The 21,722-nt window shown below is 42.9% G+C and overlaps 1 protein-coding gene across 1 annotated transcript in view; it reads right to left on the bottom strand.

The window, feature by feature from the left end:
• Positions 1 to 2,642: 2,642 nt before the first annotated feature.
• The window catches only part of LOC138670923 (gametocyte-specific factor 1-like), a 130,917-nt gene continuing 111,837 nt past the window's right edge, over positions 2,643 to 21,722 (bottom strand). The window contains exons 9-10 of the mRNA XM_069758711.1: positions 10,486 to 10,510; positions 2,643 to 6,438 (exon numbers count right to left, since the gene is read on the bottom strand). Of these exons, the coding sequence (XP_069614812.1) occupies positions 10,497 to 10,510 (14 nt within the window). The 3' untranslated portion in view covers positions 2,643 to 6,438; positions 10,486 to 10,496. The remainder of the gene's footprint in view (positions 6,439 to 10,485; positions 10,511 to 21,722) is intronic.

Below are 21,722 nucleotides of genomic sequence, written 5' to 3'. Positions count from 1 at the left end.
CTTCTTTGTGCGGATTCCGCAGCGGTTTTACAACTGCTCCAATAGAAAATCGCAATTGTAAAACCGCAGTGAAATGCGCAGAAAAAAAGCGGTAAATCCGCCATAAATCCGCAGCGGTTTAGCACTGCGGATTTATCAAATCCGCAGCGGAAAAATCCGCAGAGGACCAGAATACGTGTGCACATTCCTAACCCTAACCCTAGCCCTAACCCTAGCCCTAACCCTACCCCTAACCTTAACCCTACCCCTAACCCTAACCCTACCCCTACCCCTACCCCTAGCCCTAACCTTAACCCTAACCCTACCCCTAACCCTAACCCTATTCTAACATTAGTGGAAAAAAAAAAAATTCTTTATTTTTTTATTGTCCCTACCTATGGGGGTGACAAAGGGGGGGGGGGGTCATTTATTATTTTTTTTATTTTGATCACTGAGATATAATCTATCTCAGTGATCAAAATGCACTTTGGAACGAATCTGCCGGCCGGCAGATTCGGCGGGCGCACTGCGCATGCGTCCGCCATTTTGGAAGATGGCGGCGCCCGGGAGAAGACGGACGGGACCACGGCTGGATCGGTAAGTATGATAGGGTGGGGGGGGACCACGGGGGGGGGGATCGGAGCACGGGGGGGGGAATCGGAGCGCGGGAGGGGTGGAACGGAGCGCGGGGGGCGTGGAACGGAGCACGGGGGGGCTGGAATGGAGCACGGGGGGTGGAACGGAGCACGGGGGGGTGGATCGGAGTGCAGGGGGGGTGATTGGAGCACGGGGGGGTGATTGGAGCACGGGGGGAGCGGACACGAGCACGGGGGGGAGCGGAGCACTGGACGGAGGGGAGCCGGAGCAGTGTACCGGCCAGATCGGGGGGGTGGGGGGGCGATCGGAGGGGTGGGGTGGGGGCACACTAGTATTTCCAGCCATGGCCGATGATATTTCAGCATCGGCCATGGCTGGATTGTAATATTTCACCCGTTATAATGGGTGAAATATTACAAATCGCTCTGATTGGCAGTTTCACTTTCAACAGCCAATCAGAGCGATCGTAGCCACGAGGGGGTGAAGCCACCCCCCCTGGGCTAAACTACCACTCCCCCTGTCCCTGCAGATCGGGTGAAATGGGAGTTAACCCTTTCACCCGATCTGCAGGGACGCGATCTTTCCATGACGCCGCATAGGCGTCATGGGTCGGAATGGCACCGACTTTCATGACGCCTACGTGGCGTCATGGGTCGGGAAGGGGTTAACTACTTGTTATTCATTTTAAATAATGTATTTGTTCCTGTTTTGTTTGTTTTTTTTACTTCAAAATAAGATATGTGCAGTGTGCATAGGAATTTGCTCATAGTTTTTTTTTTTTTTTTTAAACTATTCCGGCCCTCCAATGGTCTGAGGGACCACGAACTGGCTCCATTTAAAAAAAGTTTGAGGACCCCTAGACTAGAGTAAGATTTATGGCGAGGGATATGCCATTTTACAGATGTGCCGGATTCCTTAAGAGGCATGTACTTTTTAATAAATCAAGAGTGTCTGACTCAGTGAAGCCTCCTCAACAAGACACTGAAAACTGCTTGTGTTGAAGAATCAGATTTTTTTTTTTTTTCACTGATAATCTCACTCGCAGCAAGTCATGACAGCACAAGATGTACAATAATAACACCTTTTGCTCTATGGTGGCTTTATCTAGTGAGCTTACACATTGGGTTTTTCCAGGCTCAGATAGCAATCTTTATTATAACAAAACTAAAATATACAATATAATCTTTTAATGTGTTTAAAGAAAAAAAGTGGTCCAAGGTTCCAATAATTTGCTTCAAGCCCTTGTGAATATTGATTAGACAATAGCAGTGATGTGATTTGTTTTAAGAATGGAATACGGAACAAGCAAGTCTGTAGTCAAACTCAAGACCAAAAGAAATCAAATAAAAGGTTTTATTTTTAGAGATTTTAGACAGCAACTTGTAATGCAATTAACGATTTAAAAGCAACTTAGCAAACTGAACAGTCCCTAAACCACAATAACATACTTCAGTAAATAAATGAATGTCTTTAATGTGGCCTACAATAGTGCTGGCATAGGTACTGCTAAAACTTTCTAATACATATATTGCTAAAATTTTGACTTCTGAGCAGTGCTTACTTTTTCAAGTGGTTGTACAGTATTACAAAGAGGGCTGCTTTATTTTAGAAACAGCAGTACACTTTTCCATGAAGCAAATGTGGCTGAACTAAAATAAATCACAAAAAACTTGCAGACAGACATGGCCCTGTTTTATAGGCTAACTGGCAGTAGGATGAAACCTTTTAAGCAGTCTACGTGGGCATGATAATAGGAAGCAGGCTAGAATCAGACATTGTGATCACAGTTATCAAGCTACCATTTTATTCAGAGAAATACACATTTTTCTTATATGTAAATGGTTGTTCAGGACTATGACCTGGACACTGATGTGCCTCAGAATTTGCCTCCAGAGCTTAGTTTAAATACAAAGGGCGTTACCAGTGTAAGACATTTAACAATACTTGGTCTCCCTACAAAAACATTTGCTGCAGGTCTTACAGCTCTGCTGTATTGCAACCCTATCTACCTGTAAGGCTATGTTCACACTTTGCGGATTTTGCTGCGGATCCGCAGCAGTTTCCCCATGAGTTTACAGTCCAATGTAAACCTATGGGAAACAAAAAACGCAGTGCACATGCTGCGGAAAAAAACATGCGGAAACGCTGCGGATTCGCAGCATGTCACTTCTTTTCTGCGGATTTTCACCTGCTCCAATAGGAAACTGCAGATGAAAATCCGCAGAAGAAACCGCAGTAAAAACCGCAATAAATCCGCAGTAAAAACCGCGACGGGAAGTGTGCACATAGCCTAAGATGGAAGCCGAGAGAAATCTGCAGACGTGTCAGTTACAATCACACACAGCTCTGCAGTGAGAGGAGAGCGGTCATTATTAGTGTTGATCGAATAGCTTCGGATAAGAGCTTTTCTGAATAGCTATAGCGCTTACCGAATAGCTTCCTCGGTAACCTGGAACGCTCCCGATAACCAGCTGTTCGGTGCCGCAGCTGTGTGACAGTCACAACACTTGCATGGAAAGTCAAAGAAACAGGCTGTTCATGCACCTGTTGCGACTCACAGCCACAACACATGAAGCTGCGGAACTGAACAGCTGATTATCGGGAGCGCTCCAGGTATCCAGGTTACCAAGGCAGCTATTTGGTAAGTGCTATAGCTATTCAGATAAGCACTTATTGAAGCTATTCGATCAAGCCTAGTCATTACATATCACACTGGTAACCCCCCTCTTCATACAAAATAAATCTCTACTTGCACATTCTCGTGGAGATCAGTGCATGGGCCATGGCCCAGAGCAGGTCATTTACATTTAGGAAAATATGGAATTACCTGGAATAAGGCATCAGATCGCAGATATCAAGGTGTCATTTTATTTTGCTTCTTATGACCTATATGCCCATATAGCTGGCTTGGGAGGGTTATACCAACCGACATTCACTTTTAGAAAGCAGCCATGTTTCTCTAACTCTACAACTTAGAAGGGGCGGTCTTTTGCTAAAAGAGTTCAGTCATTCTATGGGACTGCTGACTGAATCCTCACAGCCCAAGCACCACACACTGTCAAGATTCTCTGGTATAAGCAGCAAGACTGGGAAGTCTCAAGCCTAAGTAGATCATTTGCATATTTTTAACCACAGTCCAACTACACATGTGCAGCCTCACTCAATACAAGTAAATTGAGTGAGGCCAAGAACATCTAGTCATAACGTGAACCGATGTCAAAGTGACTGCAGACTTTTAGCCTTTAATAGACAGACTTTAGAATAGACAATAGACTATATGAATATATGTCTATGCAAGCTCATCTTACCATATGTATGGGGTATAGTTTGCAAATCGCAGTTTTGTTTATTAATATACATTAAGTGAAGAGATCAAATCATGTACTATAAGGATATGTTCCCATGGTCAGTTAACGCTGCGGATTGGACGGTCCGTACATCCGCAGCGTCCAGATATTACAGTAAAGTGAATGGGATTTCAAGAAATCCCATCTCCATTATGCGTTGCATTGGCACCCGCGGCTTCCCTGTGGAGACTGACATGCAGCACGTCTTTCCAGACCGCAGCATGTCTGTTCATCTAGTGGAGATGCTCAGTCTCTGCAAGATGTCACCCGTACAATGTATTCGGTGTGGTGTTTCCGCATGGTTCAATGAACACATGCAGAATCACCTGCGTTCAAAAGCCAGCAGCGCTTCGGACGCATCAGACATGTGCTACGTCCAAAGCTCTGCCGATTACTGACTGTGGGGACGTGGCCTAAGAGGACAAAGTTGAAGTACCACTTCAGTGGTTTTATTTTTTTTATTGCACCACAGGAGTGGTGCTTTAAAGTAGTCCCCTGCCTCCTACCCACCTGTTGTCCCCTTCATTCTTTTCCAGCATCCCTCCAATCAGTCTCCAGCGAAAAGTGACCTGTCTGCTGGAGTGCGTCAGAAGGCACTTTTCAATACAAGTCTCAGAGCCTCAATGTGACAATCAGACTTTAATTGGAAGCTCTAACGTAACTTCTGGACAATAAGACGTTATGGGCACATGATAGCACCGTTGCAGCTTCTGAAAAAAAGGGGAAGCTGCCAGAAAAGGAGTATAGGAATGGGGGCTTAGATTTAAAGTGCCATTCCAGTGCTGGAAAAAACAAAACGCTGGAGTGGTGCTTTAAACAATAGGAAAGCATCCCAATTAGTAAAATAAGATATGATTTAGTACTTGGCTGTAAACTAAAAGCCTGCTTGAAGCAGAAATATAGCTATTTAAAGCCACCATAACGTCTCCTACATTAATTATCTGGGCCCAAAAGTAGCTATATGTGAATCTTTGGAAAAATACAAAAGGTAGATAGTCTGCCATGCTCCAAGACATGTTGAATTGTTGCAGCTCCTAGAAGTAATAACTCTTGAGGCATAGACTGCCCACAGGCCACTAATTTAGCAATGATTATATTAGAAAGTGATCACACAATTGGTGAATGAATCATTTAAACTAAAATATATATATATTTTTAGTTTAGGGTGGGGAGAGGGTGTTCTATTAAAAAAAAAAAAAAAGTCTGTAGCCTTTAGTACCCCAACAACAATATCCTAAACTTGCACTGTACTGGTATCAAATATTAAAACTTCCCCTCACGCTTCTCTGTATATGTTCCACTCCTGGTTTTGGGTATACATTCTGCACTATGTGAATTAGGCGACCGAGCGTCCTGCTGCAGATACTAGTAGCTATAGAACATGTTCCAGATGCATTAATTTAAAGGGCTTTGACTTTGCTTCAGCCATCCTTAAGGACAAACGCAAAACGTACTAGCTTGACAATCCAAATCTATGTAATCATCTCCTCCTCTGCTGTGAGCTTGTACACATTAGCCTTTGTGAATGGGCAGGATCAAATGAAAGTAGTTTTAACATACAGAAAAGGAAAAAATTGCATCATGCATCTATGTCCTTAAATAGAGGGAAAAGTCTCATCACAAACCAAAAATCATTGCCTGCATTTGTGATAACCCCCTGCCTCCTGAGGCCACGACAACTACAAACAAGTCCCTAGAGAATTAACAGGGTATTTTAGAATTATCTGCAAAAACAGGAAAAATAACCTTATTCCTTCCTGTGAATTCCATATACGTCTCTTCCTGTACTCCTGCAGGCAGGATCTGTGCAATGTACCCGACTCTTGTGCTCTATGACCAGCCTGCTATTGTGGTCAATCGCTCCTACACAATTAAATATGCTTGTTTCTTTGGCTTCAAGACTACAGAGCCATATTGTAGAAAACAAAAACCTTCTGTTACCTTAATTAAAAAAAAATAAGGTATTGATTGCACACTATGTGCTGGGTATTTGTTAAATAATGATATGCGACTCCATACATCTACAACATTGAAACGTAACTGAAGTGAATGTCCAAGCAGCATCAGATAACAGTCTGCGATCAGTACTAGTGGCTTATGTCGCCCTCTAGGCCTAACATATCCAAAATATACAGGTGCAGAGCTACAAGGCAGCTTACAAACATGTTCAACAAAGGCGGAATCTGAACAGAAATGTTATGGTATGCAAGCAAATGAACGGCTCCTATAAATCATATGTAACTGCCATACTTTAGAGGCGAGGACCATGCTCCTGAGGAAATTCTAAACGATATTACAACAGACTTGCATACAACTTACAAATGTGTAATCTGGAGTGCAAGTGACTCCATTGCTTTAGTCATCTGTATTTTAATCTGGACCATTAATGCAATGTGGTCCCAAAAAACAAGATCTACCTCTAAAAAACAAAAACCCGTAACAGTTCTAGAGGTACAAATTCACATGTTAAAGCAACATGCCGGAGGAAGATCAACCTTCTCAAGGGTCCATGGATCTGAAACAAAAAATACATATCAAACATGAGATGCTGAGTCTTACGTCATTATTACAGCAAAGCAGCCAATCGTGTTACCAATTATATCTAATAGAGAGTGAGGCACAGCATAGACCGCTCTCTTACTTTAGGCCAACATTTACCCAATGTGTATGGGGAGGATGTCTTTCCATTAATACAGAACTGTTTTTGCAAAGTAAAGTGGTTTGTAAAGTGGACGGCCCCTTTACTTTTCAATGTATACTCCCTTCTTACAGTGACACTTCATCTCCTGACAGAACAAGATACTGGGTCTTACCACACTTACATTCGCAGGCTTTTGACACACTTGGGGTACATCTGACCCGGTTAGGCTACGTTCACACTAGCGTTATGCTAGTTTGCGTCGGGCGACGCAGCGGCGACGCATGCGTCATGCGCCCCTATATTTAACATGGGGGACGCATGCGTTTTTGTTTGTTGCGTTGTGCGACGCATGCGTCTTTTGCCGCAAGCGTCGGACCAAGAAAACGCAACAAGTTGCATTTTTCTTGCGTCCGAATTTCGGCAAAAAACGACACATGCGTCGCAAAACGCAGCGTTTTTGCGTGCGTTTTTACGTGCGTTGCGTCGCCGACGCACAACGCTAATGTGAACGTAGCCTTAGGGTCACATCACAGAGTCCCTCGTCATAGCTGGGTGGCCCAGACAATTTGACATAATTGGGCTCCATGTAGCTCAGTTTTATATATTAGATTCCATAAGACCGTAATGTAGTCTATATTTTATATACTGAATACTTGTATCTATTGTGACATCACATTTTGACATGACTTTACTTAAACATGGATTATTATGCTCGGTGCAGGCTTGGAGTGGCTACTAGGTTTAGTGCACTGTTTGGCCCTGTGATTTTGCACATCCCCACCTCCGTCACTAAATGATGAGTTGCACTCATGTTTATTTTAACCCCTTAACCTCCAAGGGTGGTTTGCACGTTAATGACCGGGCCAATTTTTACAATTCTGACCACTGTCCCTTTATGAGGTTATAACTCTGGAACACTTCAACGGATCCCGGTGATTCTGACACGGTTTTCTTGTGACATATTATACTTCATGATAGTGGCAACATTTCCTAAATATTACTTGCGTTTGTGAAAAAAAAATGGAAATTTGGCAAACATTTCACAATTTTCCAACTTTGAATTTTTATGCCCTTAAATCACAGAGATATGTCACACAAAATACATATGTAACATTTCCCACATGTCTAATTTACATCAGCACAATTTTGGAATCAATTTTTTTTGTTAGGAAGTTATAAGGGTTAAAAGTTGACCAGCAATTTCTCATTTTTACACCACCATATTTTTTTTTAGGTACCACATCACATTTGAAGTCACTTTGAGGGGTCTATATGATAGAAAATACCCAAATGTGACACCATTCTAAAAGCTGCACCCCTCAATGTGCTCAAAACCACATTCAAGAAGTTTACTAACCCTTCAGGTGTTTCACAGGAATTTTTGGAATGTTTTAAAAAAATTTAACTTTTTTTTTCACAAATAAAACAAATTGGATCTGAATTACTTTTACCAAGGGTAACAGGAGAAATTGGACCCCAAAAGTTGATGTGCAATTTGTCCAGAGTACGCTGATACCCCATATGTGGGGGTAAACCACTGTTTGGGCGCATGGCAGAGCTCAGAAGGGAAGGAGCACCGTTTGACTTTTCAATGCAAAATTGGCAGGAATTGAGATAGGACGCCATGTTGCCATGTTGCATTTTGAGAGCCCCTGATGTGTCTAAACATTGAAACCTCCCAATTCTAATTCCAACCCTAACCAGAACACACCCCTAACACTAATCATAACCACACCCCTAACCCCCAACTTTAGCCCCAACCCTAACGGGAAAATAGAAATAAATACAATTTTTAAATTTTTTTCCTTAACTAAGGGGGTGAGGAAGGGGGGGTTTGATTTACTATTTATATCGGGTTTTTATAGCGGGTTTTTGTTTGGCAGCTGACACACTAAAAGACTTTTTATTGCAAGAAATAGTTTTTGCATCACCACATTTTTAGAGCTGTAATTTTTCCATATTTTGGCCCACAGCCATGTGAGGTCTTGTTTTTTTGCAGGACGATGTGACATTTTTATTGGTACCATTTTTCGGCAGATGACATTTTTTGATCGCTTTTTGTTACAATTTTTTGGAGGTAGAATGAACAAAAACCAGCTATTCATGAATTACTTTTTTTTTTTTTTTTGGGGGGGGGGGGGGAGAGGGGGGGTTATACTGTCCCTCTGAGAGCTATAGCTTATTTTTTCACTGATGATGCTGTATGGGGGCTCGTTTTTTGCGTGACAAAATGACGTTTTCAGCGGTGCCATGTTTATTTATATCCGTCTTGATCGCGTGTTTTTTCCATTGCTTTTTGCCTTTTTTAATACGGTGTTCACTGAAGGGGTTAATTAGTGGGACTGTTTTATAGGTCCAGTCGTTACGGACGTGGCGATACTAAGTATGTGTACTATTGTTTTTTTATGTACATAAAGAAATTTATTTTTTGGAAAAAAAAAATTGTATTTTCCTTTATTTAGGATTTTTTTTTCTTCTTTTTAAATATTTTTACACATGTTAATTTTAATTTTTTTTTTTTTTTTTTACTTTTTATACATTGTCCCAGGGTGGGACATCACTGTATAAAGTCAGATTGCTGATCTGACACCTTGCAGAGCACTGTGTGAGATCAGCGATCTGACAGGCAGTGCTGCAGGCGCCTGCTCTCAGCAGGCACCGACAAACCACCTATCTGCAGGACCCGGAATGACCCCGCGGCCATCTTGGATCCTGGGGCCTGCAGGGAGGAGACCCTCGGAACAATGCAATCCCATCGCGTTGTTCTGAGGGTCTCATGGAAGCACGCAGGGAGCCCCCTCCCTGCGCGATGCTTCCCTATGCCACCGCAATGCTCTGATCTTGTTTGATTGCAGTGTCCTGGGGCTTAAAGTGCCGGGAGCGGTCCGTGACCGCTCCTGGCACAAAGTGCCGGGTGTCAGCTGCGATAAGCAGCCGATATCCGCCCGGACTCCCACCGTGAGCGCAGGTGATCGCGTATGACGTACTACGCCGTCCATGGGAACTAAGTCCCAGGTCACATGATCGGGATAGTACATCCGATGGCAGAAAGGGGTTAAAGGGATAAGATGAATACGTCACTGCCAGACCCCAGAGAAAAGGCAAGTATAACATTGCTGTGCAGCCGCACAGGGCCTAAGAGGTAATGGGGGCCACTTCCATCTCCAAAGCAGGTGGAGTTGTGCATAAAGATATACTGGAAGATAAAGAGCCCACATATTGCTCTTCCATAGGGGCCTTCTGTGTCCACTCCCACCCCATAGGCAGCAGCTTATTTTCCACAAGAACAAGATTGGTCATCTTAAAATTTTACAGGTTCTCCATTGACGTTAAATTACACACCCATCAGTATTTTAGACAATTTATACACATTTCAAAAAGGCACTTCATGACAAATTTTTAGCAAGTATTTGTATTTTTAGGGACTATGCAAAAATGATTGGTTGTCCAGCAGCAGAGCAGAAATAGCATGGCTCCATACCATCCTCAGGTGCTGCATTTTGGTCCCTACCTACACAAGTGAACAGGATCAGACTGGTAGGGCTGCAATGTGTAAGATCTCCAATAAAGGAATATTGATGAGAACCTAAGGATGGGATATCAATATCCAAGTACTTCGTATTGGTTCCAAAATATGGATCTTGTAAGTATGGACAGGTCATCGATGCAAAAGTTTCAAAAGGAATTGGCCCAAGGAGGTTTTGGGCAGGTATAAAATGGGAGCATCACCCAGACTTCTTATGTTTCATGAGAACGGAAGTTAAGGCCTCACTGGCTTCTATGGAGCATTTGTGATGCCTGGGTGTATCTAATGCATGAGCAAAGAACACCAATACAGAAGAGAAACGCAGAGGCAAAGAAAATTCATTTCCAGACAGGAGCTTCATGTCATGTTTACATGATCTCACAAAGTATACTTACATAATACTGAATCAAAACTGGTTATCTGTAAGAAGCAGAATGTTATATTAGTTGGTAAAGAAAACAAATGCCAGTTTAAACAAATATACAGTTCTTCACATTGCCAATCAAGCCTCAACCCTACCAACATCTGTTTTACTAAATAACTGTGGAGAATCTAACTCTGCATTGTGGTGACCGTGCATTATTCCTTCTGAATACAGTGAGTGTCCTTACAGTCTAGTACCATTATCACCACTGATGGCTCACTTCCAAGAGTGTAGAGAGGAATAACAGAAACAAAGGCTCCAGCAATGTTATTACGGAGAATACAATTATTTAATAGCACATTTATGTTAGAGTAAAATAGCCACCTTCAGCAGCACTAAGGCTGCATTCTGTGAAGGTGGCTCTTACGTTTAGCATCCTTAGGAAAGCTGAAACAATCAGTTTTATAAATTTAGCGCCATACCTCTATTGAGTCAGGGAGGTATGATTTCTCCCTGACTTACATCCGTCCATCATCCCACCGGGTGCGGCCTCCTCTTTCGTGGTGTCACGGCGCCTTCGTGTAGCAGAGGTCCCAGATCCCGCCCCGCAGTGGCGCCTGCGAAGTGGAGCGGATCAGTCTCGCGAGACTTCGGCACTGTCTTCAAAGGAGCAAAGTTACCTGCTCCACTGCGCAGGCGCCAGATTCCCAGCCCCGCAGTGTGAATACATCATACGACACTGGGGTCTCGGCTACACAAAGGCACCGTGACGTCACGACAGAGGAGGCGGCGGCGCCCGATGGGATAATGGATGGCTTCAAGGCACTTGAGTTAGAGAGAAATCATACCTCCCTGACTCAATAGAGGTATGGCGCCAAATTTATAAAACTGATTTCAGCATTCCGAGGGATAAACATAACAGCCAGGTGACAGGTTCCCTTATCTTATCAGTGGGAGACCAGTGAGGCAGAGGAGTTGAACCTCCATGGCTTTCACTGTTGAGGTTTCAAGGATAAGCAGGTTTTTTTTTTGTCGTTTATTTTTTTATAGCGCACAGCAGCCATTTTTATAAGTATAAACTTCAGTATCTCATTTACTTACTGGCTCTGGCCCATTAGATGACTTTATACTGGAAAAGTAAAACTGTTAACTCCATAATCACAAATTTGAAGTCAAATCAAACCTTTTGCATAGCACTGATGAGGGGCATATCGCCTTGAAGCAGGTCTACAAATAAAGTGTTTGGTTTTTACACCAAGTCATTATTATTATTATAGCGCCATTTATTCCATGGCGCTTTACATGTGAGGAGGGGTATACATAATAAAAACAAGTACAATAATCTTAAACAATACAAGTCATAACTGGTACAGGAGGAGAGAGGACCCTGCCCGCGAGGGCTCACAATCTACAAGGGATGGGTGAGGATACAGTAGGCGAGGATAGAGCTGGTCATGCAGCGGTTTGGTCGATCGGTGATTACTGCAGGTTGTAGGCTTGCTGGAAGAGGTGGGTCATGTGGCAAGTCTTGTTAAAGAATCGATAGACTTAGTATTGCGACTTTCTAAAGGTAGCATTAGACCAGTGTTCCCCAACTCCGGTTCTCAAGAGCCACCAACAGGTCATGTTTTCAGGATTTTCTTAGTATTGCAGAGGTGATGATTGCATCACCGGGACAAGCAATAATTCCATCACCTGTGTAATACTAAGGAAATCCTGAAAACATGACCTGTTGGTGGCTCTTGAGGACTGGAGTTGGGGAACACTGCACTAGACTTCAAGTCCTCTTCTTTTCTGAAGAAAATAATACACACATGCTAGCCACCTTAGGGAGAGACCCAAGTTGGGCTAAATGTAGCGGGACGAAAGAGACCGAAAAGCCCTCTACTTAAAGGAAATACATAGTGGATGCTTTCCTGAAACGGAAAGTACTTGCAAGCAGCATAATACAAAGAATAGCTGGTTTACCCAGAATCCTTTGCAGTAGGCGGAGCTATGCAAATCATCTCTTTCCACCCCAGTCTAATCCACAGCGCTTGGAACCGCCAAGCGTGCAATGCTGCGGATTAGTTTCTAAATTTACACAGCCAACCAATTCCTACCTGTGGACACGTGTTTCGGGCTTTAGGCCCTCATCAGCACAGGGCTGGAATTGGTTGGCTGTATGGAGTGGGGCTCGGTGAGCAAGCGATACACACATGCTAGCCACCTTAGGGAGAGACCCAAGTTGGGCTAAATGTAGCTGTGTAAATTTAGAAACTAATCCGCAGCATTGCACGCTTGGCGGTTCCAAGCGCTGTGGATTAGACTGGGGTGGAAAGAGATGATTTGCATAGCTCCGCCTACTGCAAAGGATTCTGGGTAAACCAGCTATTCTTTGTATTATGCTGCTTGCAAGTACTTTCCGTCACTGAAGAAAATAAGCATTTTTAATTTCCCAGGGGACCATTCCATGGCCTTTAAATCTCCTTGTGTTAACCCTAAGAAGCACTACAAAAGCTCATCTAAAATGTGAGCTTGTACACTGCCATCTAGTGGGAAAAAACATTTAATGCACAGAAAGTAGATGAAAAGCAATACTTTGAATTGCACTCTCGCAGTTAAGATCCAGCAGCATGACTGATCGGTTACTTATCAGTAATAAAAATTAGTTGCCGTTTAGTTCTATCCCTCAATAAATTGATCAATTCTGGAGCATCTTAATTGGTTTCTGAACAGTAACAAGAATATGATGTGGCAGCCTGGTGCGGGTTCTCAAGCTGCGATAGACATTTCAGTCATGGGAAAAAGGGTGCCACTTGGTTGCTAAGAAAGCAATGGCATAGTAGATTGTTATCTTAACCCCTTCACAACCTATGACGTATATATACACAAGTTATAGACCGTGTCCCTGCAGTCCATGGAGGTTCGGGCGCTGAGCACGCATGTTAGCGGATTTAATCGCGAACCACCAGTGGCTGTTACCATGTTAAATGCAGCTTTCAGTCTCCGACAGCGGCATATCACATGGTCATGATGGAAGTGCGTTACTAATCCCACCCATATCACATGACTCGGGGGTGCCGATGGGAAGGCATGACAACCCGGGATCTACAGGACACCTCCGTGTGGTTGTCAGTGCAGGTCTGCTGTTAGCACCACCCTTTGGCGGGCGAACATAGCAGATCATTCTAGCTACACATAGGGCTGAAGCCCTGCTATATGTAGCCCAGGCGATAAGATAATCACAGCTTGTAGTATCCCATAGAGACTACTGATGCCAGTATAAAAAAATAAATAAATAAATATCACCACGTTCACAAATGCCCGATGTATCAAAATATAACGTAAAGTAATCTGATCGGTAAACTACGCAAGGAGGAAAAAAAAAAAAAAAAAATCAAAACTCCACAATTATGTTTTTGCAAAACGCAACAACAGATGATCAAAACTTATCTACACCAAAATTGTATCAATAAAGAAAACTCATGTTGGGCCGACGCTAGTGTGAAAGCAGCCTGACGTGCGTTGTGAAAATAATACCCGACGTGGGCAGCAGAAGCAGTCTTACGACGCTTCCGCTGCCCCATTGTAAGGTCCGGGGAGGAGGGGGCGGAGTTTTGGCCGCGCATGTGTGGTCGAAAATGGCGGACACGACGCGCAAAAAAACCTTACATGTAACTTTTTTTGTGCCGACGGTTGCGACGTGTGGCCATACGTTGCTAATGTTACTCTATGGGGAAAAAAACGCATCCTGCTGACAACTTTGCAGGAGGCAATTTTTCTCCTAAACGACGCATTGCGACGTACAGCCAACGCTACTGTGAAAGTAGCCTTAGAGTGCAAAAAAAAAAAAAAAACCCTTACCCGGCTCCAGAACAAAACAAAAAAAAAAAAAAAATAAATAAAGAAGATGCTATGGATTTTGTAAAATTGAAAATTTTCCACCACTTATATAAAAGAAAGAAGTTATGTTTAGTATCTGAACTCATAATAACCTGGACAATCATGACAGTTGACTTAGCATTTAATGAACATGTAGAATTAAACTTTTTTCCAATTTCACCGCTATTTGATTTTTTTCCCTCCATTTTTCAGTACACAATATGGTAAAACCAATGGTGTCGTTCAACAGTACAACTCATCCCGCAAAAAACCAATCCCTCCCACGGCAATATTGACAGAAAGTTATGGCTCTGGGAAGGGGAGCAAAAACGGATATGCAAAATTGGTAAACCCCAAGGTCGTGAAGGGGTTAATACCATTAAACCCAGCCTTAGACTGGTCAGCATTTTAGTAACTGGCATAACATAAAAGTAGTACAGTATTACATCAATGATACAGCACAAATGTTCAAGTCCCTCAGTGAATGAAATGTAATAAAAATATAAAAATTTTCACCAGATGTCAGTAACAACCCACAGAGGCAAAGAAATCAATCCATAGATGTCCATAAATTAAGTTGTGTGTAATACTGAGAAATTACAGAGAAAATATGTGAATATTTTGGCTATGTTCACACTAGGTATTTTTTTCCTGCAGCAAAACCTGCACTCTCGGCAGAAATGTAGTAGCACCAAAAACAGTTTTTGTTGCGTTTTTCAGGAACTCAAAAGTTCAGCTTTCCTTCCAAAACATAGGGTCTAAGGGGTATCGTTTCTCCTTGTGGAGAGTGACATACCATCTCTGGCTTGTCAAGGTAAGGAGGCTTATTCGCTGTGCAATGCTCCTCTGGGAAATTAAATATGCAAATTGCCTCTTCTGAGAAAAAAAGGACTTAAACCCTATAGCGCCACCTATTGGAAGTAGCGATCCTACAAGTCACAATCAACTGTGGAGACCAAACTGAACCAAAGGATCCATTTTGTCTCCCAGATGAAATCTGCTTCTGCACAGCAAACTTGACATTTCCTTTTATAGAAGTAATCACGCGCGCATTTCTCCTTGATATTGTAGCCTTTCACCCACATACCAGATATTGTAACTTTTCACTAGTATAGATTTGCTTTGTAAGTGATTATAAAATATGAGCGCTTGTGCGCATGTCTGTAAATGCCTAACTTCTTACTATATAAAGAAGGGGCAGCGCCCAGTGAGGCAGGCGTGCTCCGGGGCTACCCCTGTTTATGAACACACAACCTTTGTGCTGCGTGTCATTTACTTGGATTCCTCAATCCAGGAAGCCAGGGACGGAAGAGGACTCAACATTTCTTGGCGCCTGAAACAGGGACCCGAGGCGAGAGTATCTGCTCGAGATTCACCTGCGGATACGGACAACGGAGATCTGGGATAATGGACGGCAAATGAATTGAAAAACCTGGCCAGGTAAGAGACATTATTAGTTCTCTTTTATCTGCCCTGTATTATCCGAAAGATCTCTACGAGCCGTGTCACGCTGGGTTAGTCTAGTAGTGAGTAGATACCTATAACACTCGGGTTACCATATTGTATAGATTTATGAGTCCTGTCCCTGGCAGTGTGTGAACAAGTGTGAAGGTTGTGGCATGTTCTGAAAGAAGGATAAAAGTACGTAGAACAATAAGCCGAAATTGTTAGGACAAGTCTTATTAGTGAAGTCAGCCTAACTGGGTCATGTGGTTGCGTCCTTTCGGGGAGACCTCCGCCCATGCTTGACTCTCTTTGAGAAACTTGTTCCTTCATTTTTGGATAAGAGATTGATAGAATGAGCCCAGGACACGAGTCCATGAGCCTGGGACAAGTATGATAACAGAGACGGAGAGTTTGGTGATCTGTTTGGTGTTGCTGATCCTGTTTGCGTGCATTGTAGGAATCAAGTTTATTCTGCACATTAGAAAGAACGGAGCAAATCAGCCCTTCAATATCTTAGCTCCCTAGGAAAGAAGACAACGAGACATCACTCCAGTGAGGTGATTGTCCAAACGTCACCTAGGATAAGTGTAGCTATTATTGAAAAGAAAAATGGGAAATAAACATACAAAATCCGTCTTAGGACAAGTAGAAGCAAAAGATATCATACAGGAAAGACAGTCAGAAGGCAGATCAGAAGGGTAAGAGAAAAATTGGGAATTTCAGAAGCACTTATGTTTAGCACTGAATGGGAAAGACTGAGTAAAGAACGAGGTGGAATTATCAGGGATAATGGGTGGGAAGAAATCATACACTGTATGATAAAGGTCTCAAAAACAGCTAAAGAGGAGAATTGGAAGTATGATCCAGACACTTCCAAATGGAGTATGGGTACGGGAAAATGTTGTGCCACGACTCATTCAGTTCCTCCTCCTTACCTAGATCCGAATGTTCAACCATTTGTACCTTCTGAAGGAGGACAAACCAAACCAAATTTATATCCTGGGTTAAATGGGGTGGAAGGATGGGTGTGCAAAAATTGTGGCCAGCAGAATCCAGACTGGAGAACTGAATGTTCTGCCTGTGGGGCCCCCAGAGGTCATCAATTGTTAGCTCCTGTTAGGATAGTACCGAAACCCTTCAGAGAAACTGGTGTAGATGGAGCAATGGCAACTAGATATCACCAAACCCGACAATACTTCCCTTGGTCCCCCGCTGAAGGAATGTCTCTTCTACATAATGCACCAGATCCTACCCAGTACCCAGTTAGATTTGCACAGTATATACAGCAAATTATGCAGACTCATGCAGGAGTCTGGGCAGATGGAGAGGAATTATGTAGAATGAAAATGACTCCTGGTCTCTTCCAGGAACTGCTAACACATCTACAGGGACACAGGCCACAGGTGGGACAGGAGCTACAAGAGGGACAAGCGGGACAAGGTGCCTTACAAACGATAGAATCAGGAACACAATTTGTAGACCATTTAATAGTTTTCATGAGGCAGAAACAGAGGCAGAGAGGAACAACGGGAGTGGTGGCTCAGAGACCTGGACAATCGGTAGATGAATATTATTTAGGGGTAGAGAATAATTTTAGAGATGAAGGAATAGATCTAACCGCTCCAGGAATGATGAGGTTAATTACAAAAACCTTTATAGATGGATTGTCTCCAAAAGTAAAGGAAAAACTTAAGGCTGCAACTCCTGATTGGAGAACCTTGGAAGACCCACACTTGGCCAGGCAAAAAGCCGTAGGGATAGAGTTGGATTTAAGAGAAAATCATAAGCCTGTCAGAATAGCGCAAGCAAACACAACAGGTGGAAGGGCAAGACAATTTTCCCTGTCATTACTGCAAGAAACCAGGACATTTCCAGAGAGAATGTAGAAAGAAGCAGGCAGACATAAAATCAGGAAAATTTGTACCAAAGAATAAGCCCTCAGACATCCAACAGACATCCATAGTGGATGGTCCCATACCAGACTCAGATTGACTCAATGTGTTACAAACTTCCCTACCAGCTAGAAGACCTATAATACAGGTGAATGTGGGGGGAAGAGAGATTCCATTTTTAATAGATACAGGTGCAACTTCCTCAATTTTGAATCAAGATTTTCTTCCAAACCCGGAAGATATTTCACAACAAACAACTTTTGCTGAGGGTTATGATGGGGTAATTCAAACACTACCATACACTGTGCCCCTAGAGGTCTCATTAGGACCTAAATGTTTTGCATCCAGATTTTTGTATGCCAGAGGTGCCCCAACATGTTTGTTGGGAACTGATGTCTTGAAGAAATTAGAAGCTAACATCAATTTTAGGGAAGATGGCACAGTCATGCTGACTATCCCTGATGATGCAGAAATATTAGAACAATATGTCAGAATTCAGGCTTTTGAGGATTATACTGAAGAAAAAGAGTACACCACAGATCTAGACCTCTCAACGGTCCCAGAAACACTGGGCACAGGGTGACACTGATGTGGGATTATTGCATATCTCTCCTGTAAAACTATCTGTGCAACCAGGAACTGTTCTCCCACAGCTCAGACAATACCCTGTGAGTGCCCAGCAGGAACTAGCGATTACAAAACAGATAGAGGGATATAGAGAGAAAGGGGTTTTGGTAGAGATACAATCACCTGCTAACACTCCTCTGTATCCAGTCAAGAAGAGAACTCTTGATAAGGGTTCTATGCCCAAATATCGTATGGTACATGATCTAAGAGAAATAAAAAAGTTCTAGATCCAATCACCCCAGTTGTACCCAATCCTCATACGTTACTATCACAGATACCAGCCAGTTCTCAAGTGTTTACTGTAATAGATCTTTCAAATGCATTTTTCTCGGTTCCTTTACACCAAGACAGTTGGCATTTGTTTGCATTTACATTTAAGGGCAAACAGTTGGCGTGGACACGCCTTCCACAGGGAATGATACACTCCCCTACTCTTTATTCAAATGCCCTACAAACAGTCCTTCAGAGGTTTGAACCCGAACCACAGGTAGTAATTTTGCAGTATGTGGATGACCTACTACTTTGCTGCCCAGATCTAGAAACTGCAGAAAGGTCCACTGTGAGTTTACTATGTTTTCTAGAAAAAGAAGGGTGTAAAGTGAATAGACAAAAGCTACAAGTTTGTCAGACCAAAGTGGTCTTTCTAGGTCATTGCATTTCTCAAGGTAAAAAGCATCTTACACCTCAAAGAACTGAAGCAATAAGACAGATGAATGAGCCTAGAAATCATAAACAGCTACGAGCATTTTTAGGAATAGTGTCTCATTGTAGACAATGGATTATACATGCCAGTCAACTAATGCAACCACTGTATGACTGTGTAAAAAGTGAACCTTATTTGTTGACAAAAGAAGGTCAGATTTCGTTCCAACAATTAAAAGATGCCCTTGTTTCAGCTCCAGCGTTAGGGCTACCAGACTACACCAAACCGTTTCAGCTTATGGCTGCAGAAGTTGATTCCCATGCTACAGGAGTTCTTACCCAGAAGCATGCAGGGAAACAAAGACCAATTGCATATCTTTCAGCAAGGTTAGATCCCGTAGCTAGAGCAGCGCCAACCTGTGTACGTGTAGTTGTTGCTGTCTCACTATTGTTGGACAAAGCATCAGAAATTGTCCTAGAGCATCCACTCACAGTTCAAACTACACATGATGTTTATGGGATATTAAACCAGGTTCAACCAAAACACATTTCCATGGCCAGACATTTGCGGCTGCAGTGTTCTTTGCTGCTCCCCTCTACTATCACATTTGCAAGGCTTCAGACTCTCAATTTAGCTACACTGCTACCTCTCGAGTCTAAAGGGGGGAATAAGGACACTGATCCACACGCAAATTTTTTCCCTACAGACACACATGATTGTACAGAGCTCATTTTACAAGAAACGGTAGGCTTACCCAATGTATCCGAAACACCACTTCAAAATCCAGATTTAGAGCTGTTTATAGATGGTAGTAGGTTTGCAGATGACACAGGTAACTTCCATACAGGGTATGCAGTTGTGTCAGAATCTGAAACTCTCAAAGCAGAACCGCTTCCACCGAAACAATCTGCACAAGAAGCAGAACTAACAGCATTGATTGAAGCTCTAAAAATAGCTGAGAATCAGACAGCTAATATATACACTGATTCTAGGTATGCACATGGTATTGTGTTTGATTTTGGAGTAATCTGGAGAGCTAGAGGTTACATGACAGCGTCAGGACAACCTGTAAAACATGCTTCTCTGATCAAACAGATCTTAGAGGCTGCACAAGAAACAAAAGAAGTAGCAGTAATCAAGGTAGCTGCACATGTGAGACTCGACACTAGGGAATCTAGGGGAAATGATAGGGCTGATAAAGCAGCCAAAGCAGCAGCAGTCAAACCCTTACAACAGGTCCATACTGTAAATCCCACAGAAAATACTGAAGATAGACTGAGACAAGCACAGGAAGATGCAGGAGAAGAGGAGAGGGACAGGTGGAAAAAGGAAGGGGCAGAAGAACAAGAGGGAATTTGGAAGAAAAATGGACTAATATGTCTACCTAGAGCCTGGTACCCGATAGTAGTTGGTGGATTACATCACCCTACGCATGTGTCTGCAAATGCAATGACACTACTGGCAAAGCAAGTCTGGTTGGCTCCAGGTTTTGGCAACTACGCAAGAGACTATTGTGCTGCATGCGCTATATGCCTGACACATAATCCCGGACAGACAGCAAAGACCCCTATGAAGCACCACGTCCGACCTCTCTACCCGTTTCAACGGTTGCAGATAGACTTTATCCAGCTGCCAAAGAGTAATGGGTATGAGTATGTGTTGGTGTGTGTGGACATGTTCTCGGGGTGGCCAGAGGCCTATCCAGTTCGGAAGGCTTCAGCTAAAAACACTGCTGTAAAGCTAGTTACCGAACTGGTGCCCCGTTATGGTCTCCCTGAAGTGATCGAGTCAGATAGGGGTACTCATTTCACTGGAGAAATATTTCAAAATGTACTAAAAATGTTGGGTGTTGAAAGTCAGTTACACACTCCGTATCATCCTCAAAGTTCTGGTAAGGTAGAACGCATGAATGGAACTTTAAAATTAAAAATACAGAAAGCCATGGCTGAAACAGGAAAGCCTTGGACAGAATGCCTTCCACTGGCCCTTTACTAAATACGCAATACCCCAAGGGGTAAGACTAAACTGTCTCCATATGAAATTTTGTTTGGCAGGACTGCCAATTTAGGATGTTATTTTCCACAGCAACTTGTGTTAAATATTGAATCACTGACTTCCTATGTGCAAAATCTTCAGAAACAATTAACTAAGGTGCATGCACAAGTTTTTGCTTCCCTTCCAGATCCTGACAACACTGAAGGAAGTCACAAGTTGGAACCAGGTGATCAAGTCTATGTAAAAAGACACACCAGAAAGGCTCTTGAACCAAGATTTGACGGACCCTTCCAAGTCCTGTTGACAACACCTACATCAGTCAAGCTTGAAGGAAAGGCATCATGGATACATGCAAGCCATTGCAAAAAAGCAGTATAAAACTCATGATATTGATGTTAATAATGTTAACCACAACGAAGGCATGGGAAAGACTAAATTCTTTAGCCCCTTTGAACAATAGATTCGTACAACATCATAGAAAATTAGTGCACGACTTGTTAAACAATACACAAACCCTGACAGATTGTTGGATCTGTACCCATTCGCCGGTATCAGCCACAAGTATACCTTTTCTAGCAGTTCCCGTATCAGCAGAAGAAATATTCGCTTGGCCTAATTGTTCAGACAACCTGGCCAACAACCAACCTGGTAATACTAGGCTATGGAATACTACAATCGCCATACCAATTGTGGGATGGGTAGAATTTCCTTGGTGGCAGGGTAATCTCTCAGGGAGTAGTACACATCTACAATATTTGGCCTATAAGGGTGGAGCCTGGGTCCCTAGGAATAAGACTGGAT

The sequence above is a fragment of the Ranitomeya imitator genome, chromosome 3 (genome assembly GCF_032444005.1).
Source record: "Ranitomeya imitator isolate aRanImi1 chromosome 3, aRanImi1.pri, whole genome shotgun sequence".
Lineage (NCBI taxonomy): Eukaryota > Metazoa > Chordata > Amphibia > Anura > Dendrobatidae > Ranitomeya > Ranitomeya imitator.
The sequence above is the reverse complement of the archived record's forward strand: the minus strand, read 5'-3'. Positions and strand labels throughout refer to the sequence as shown.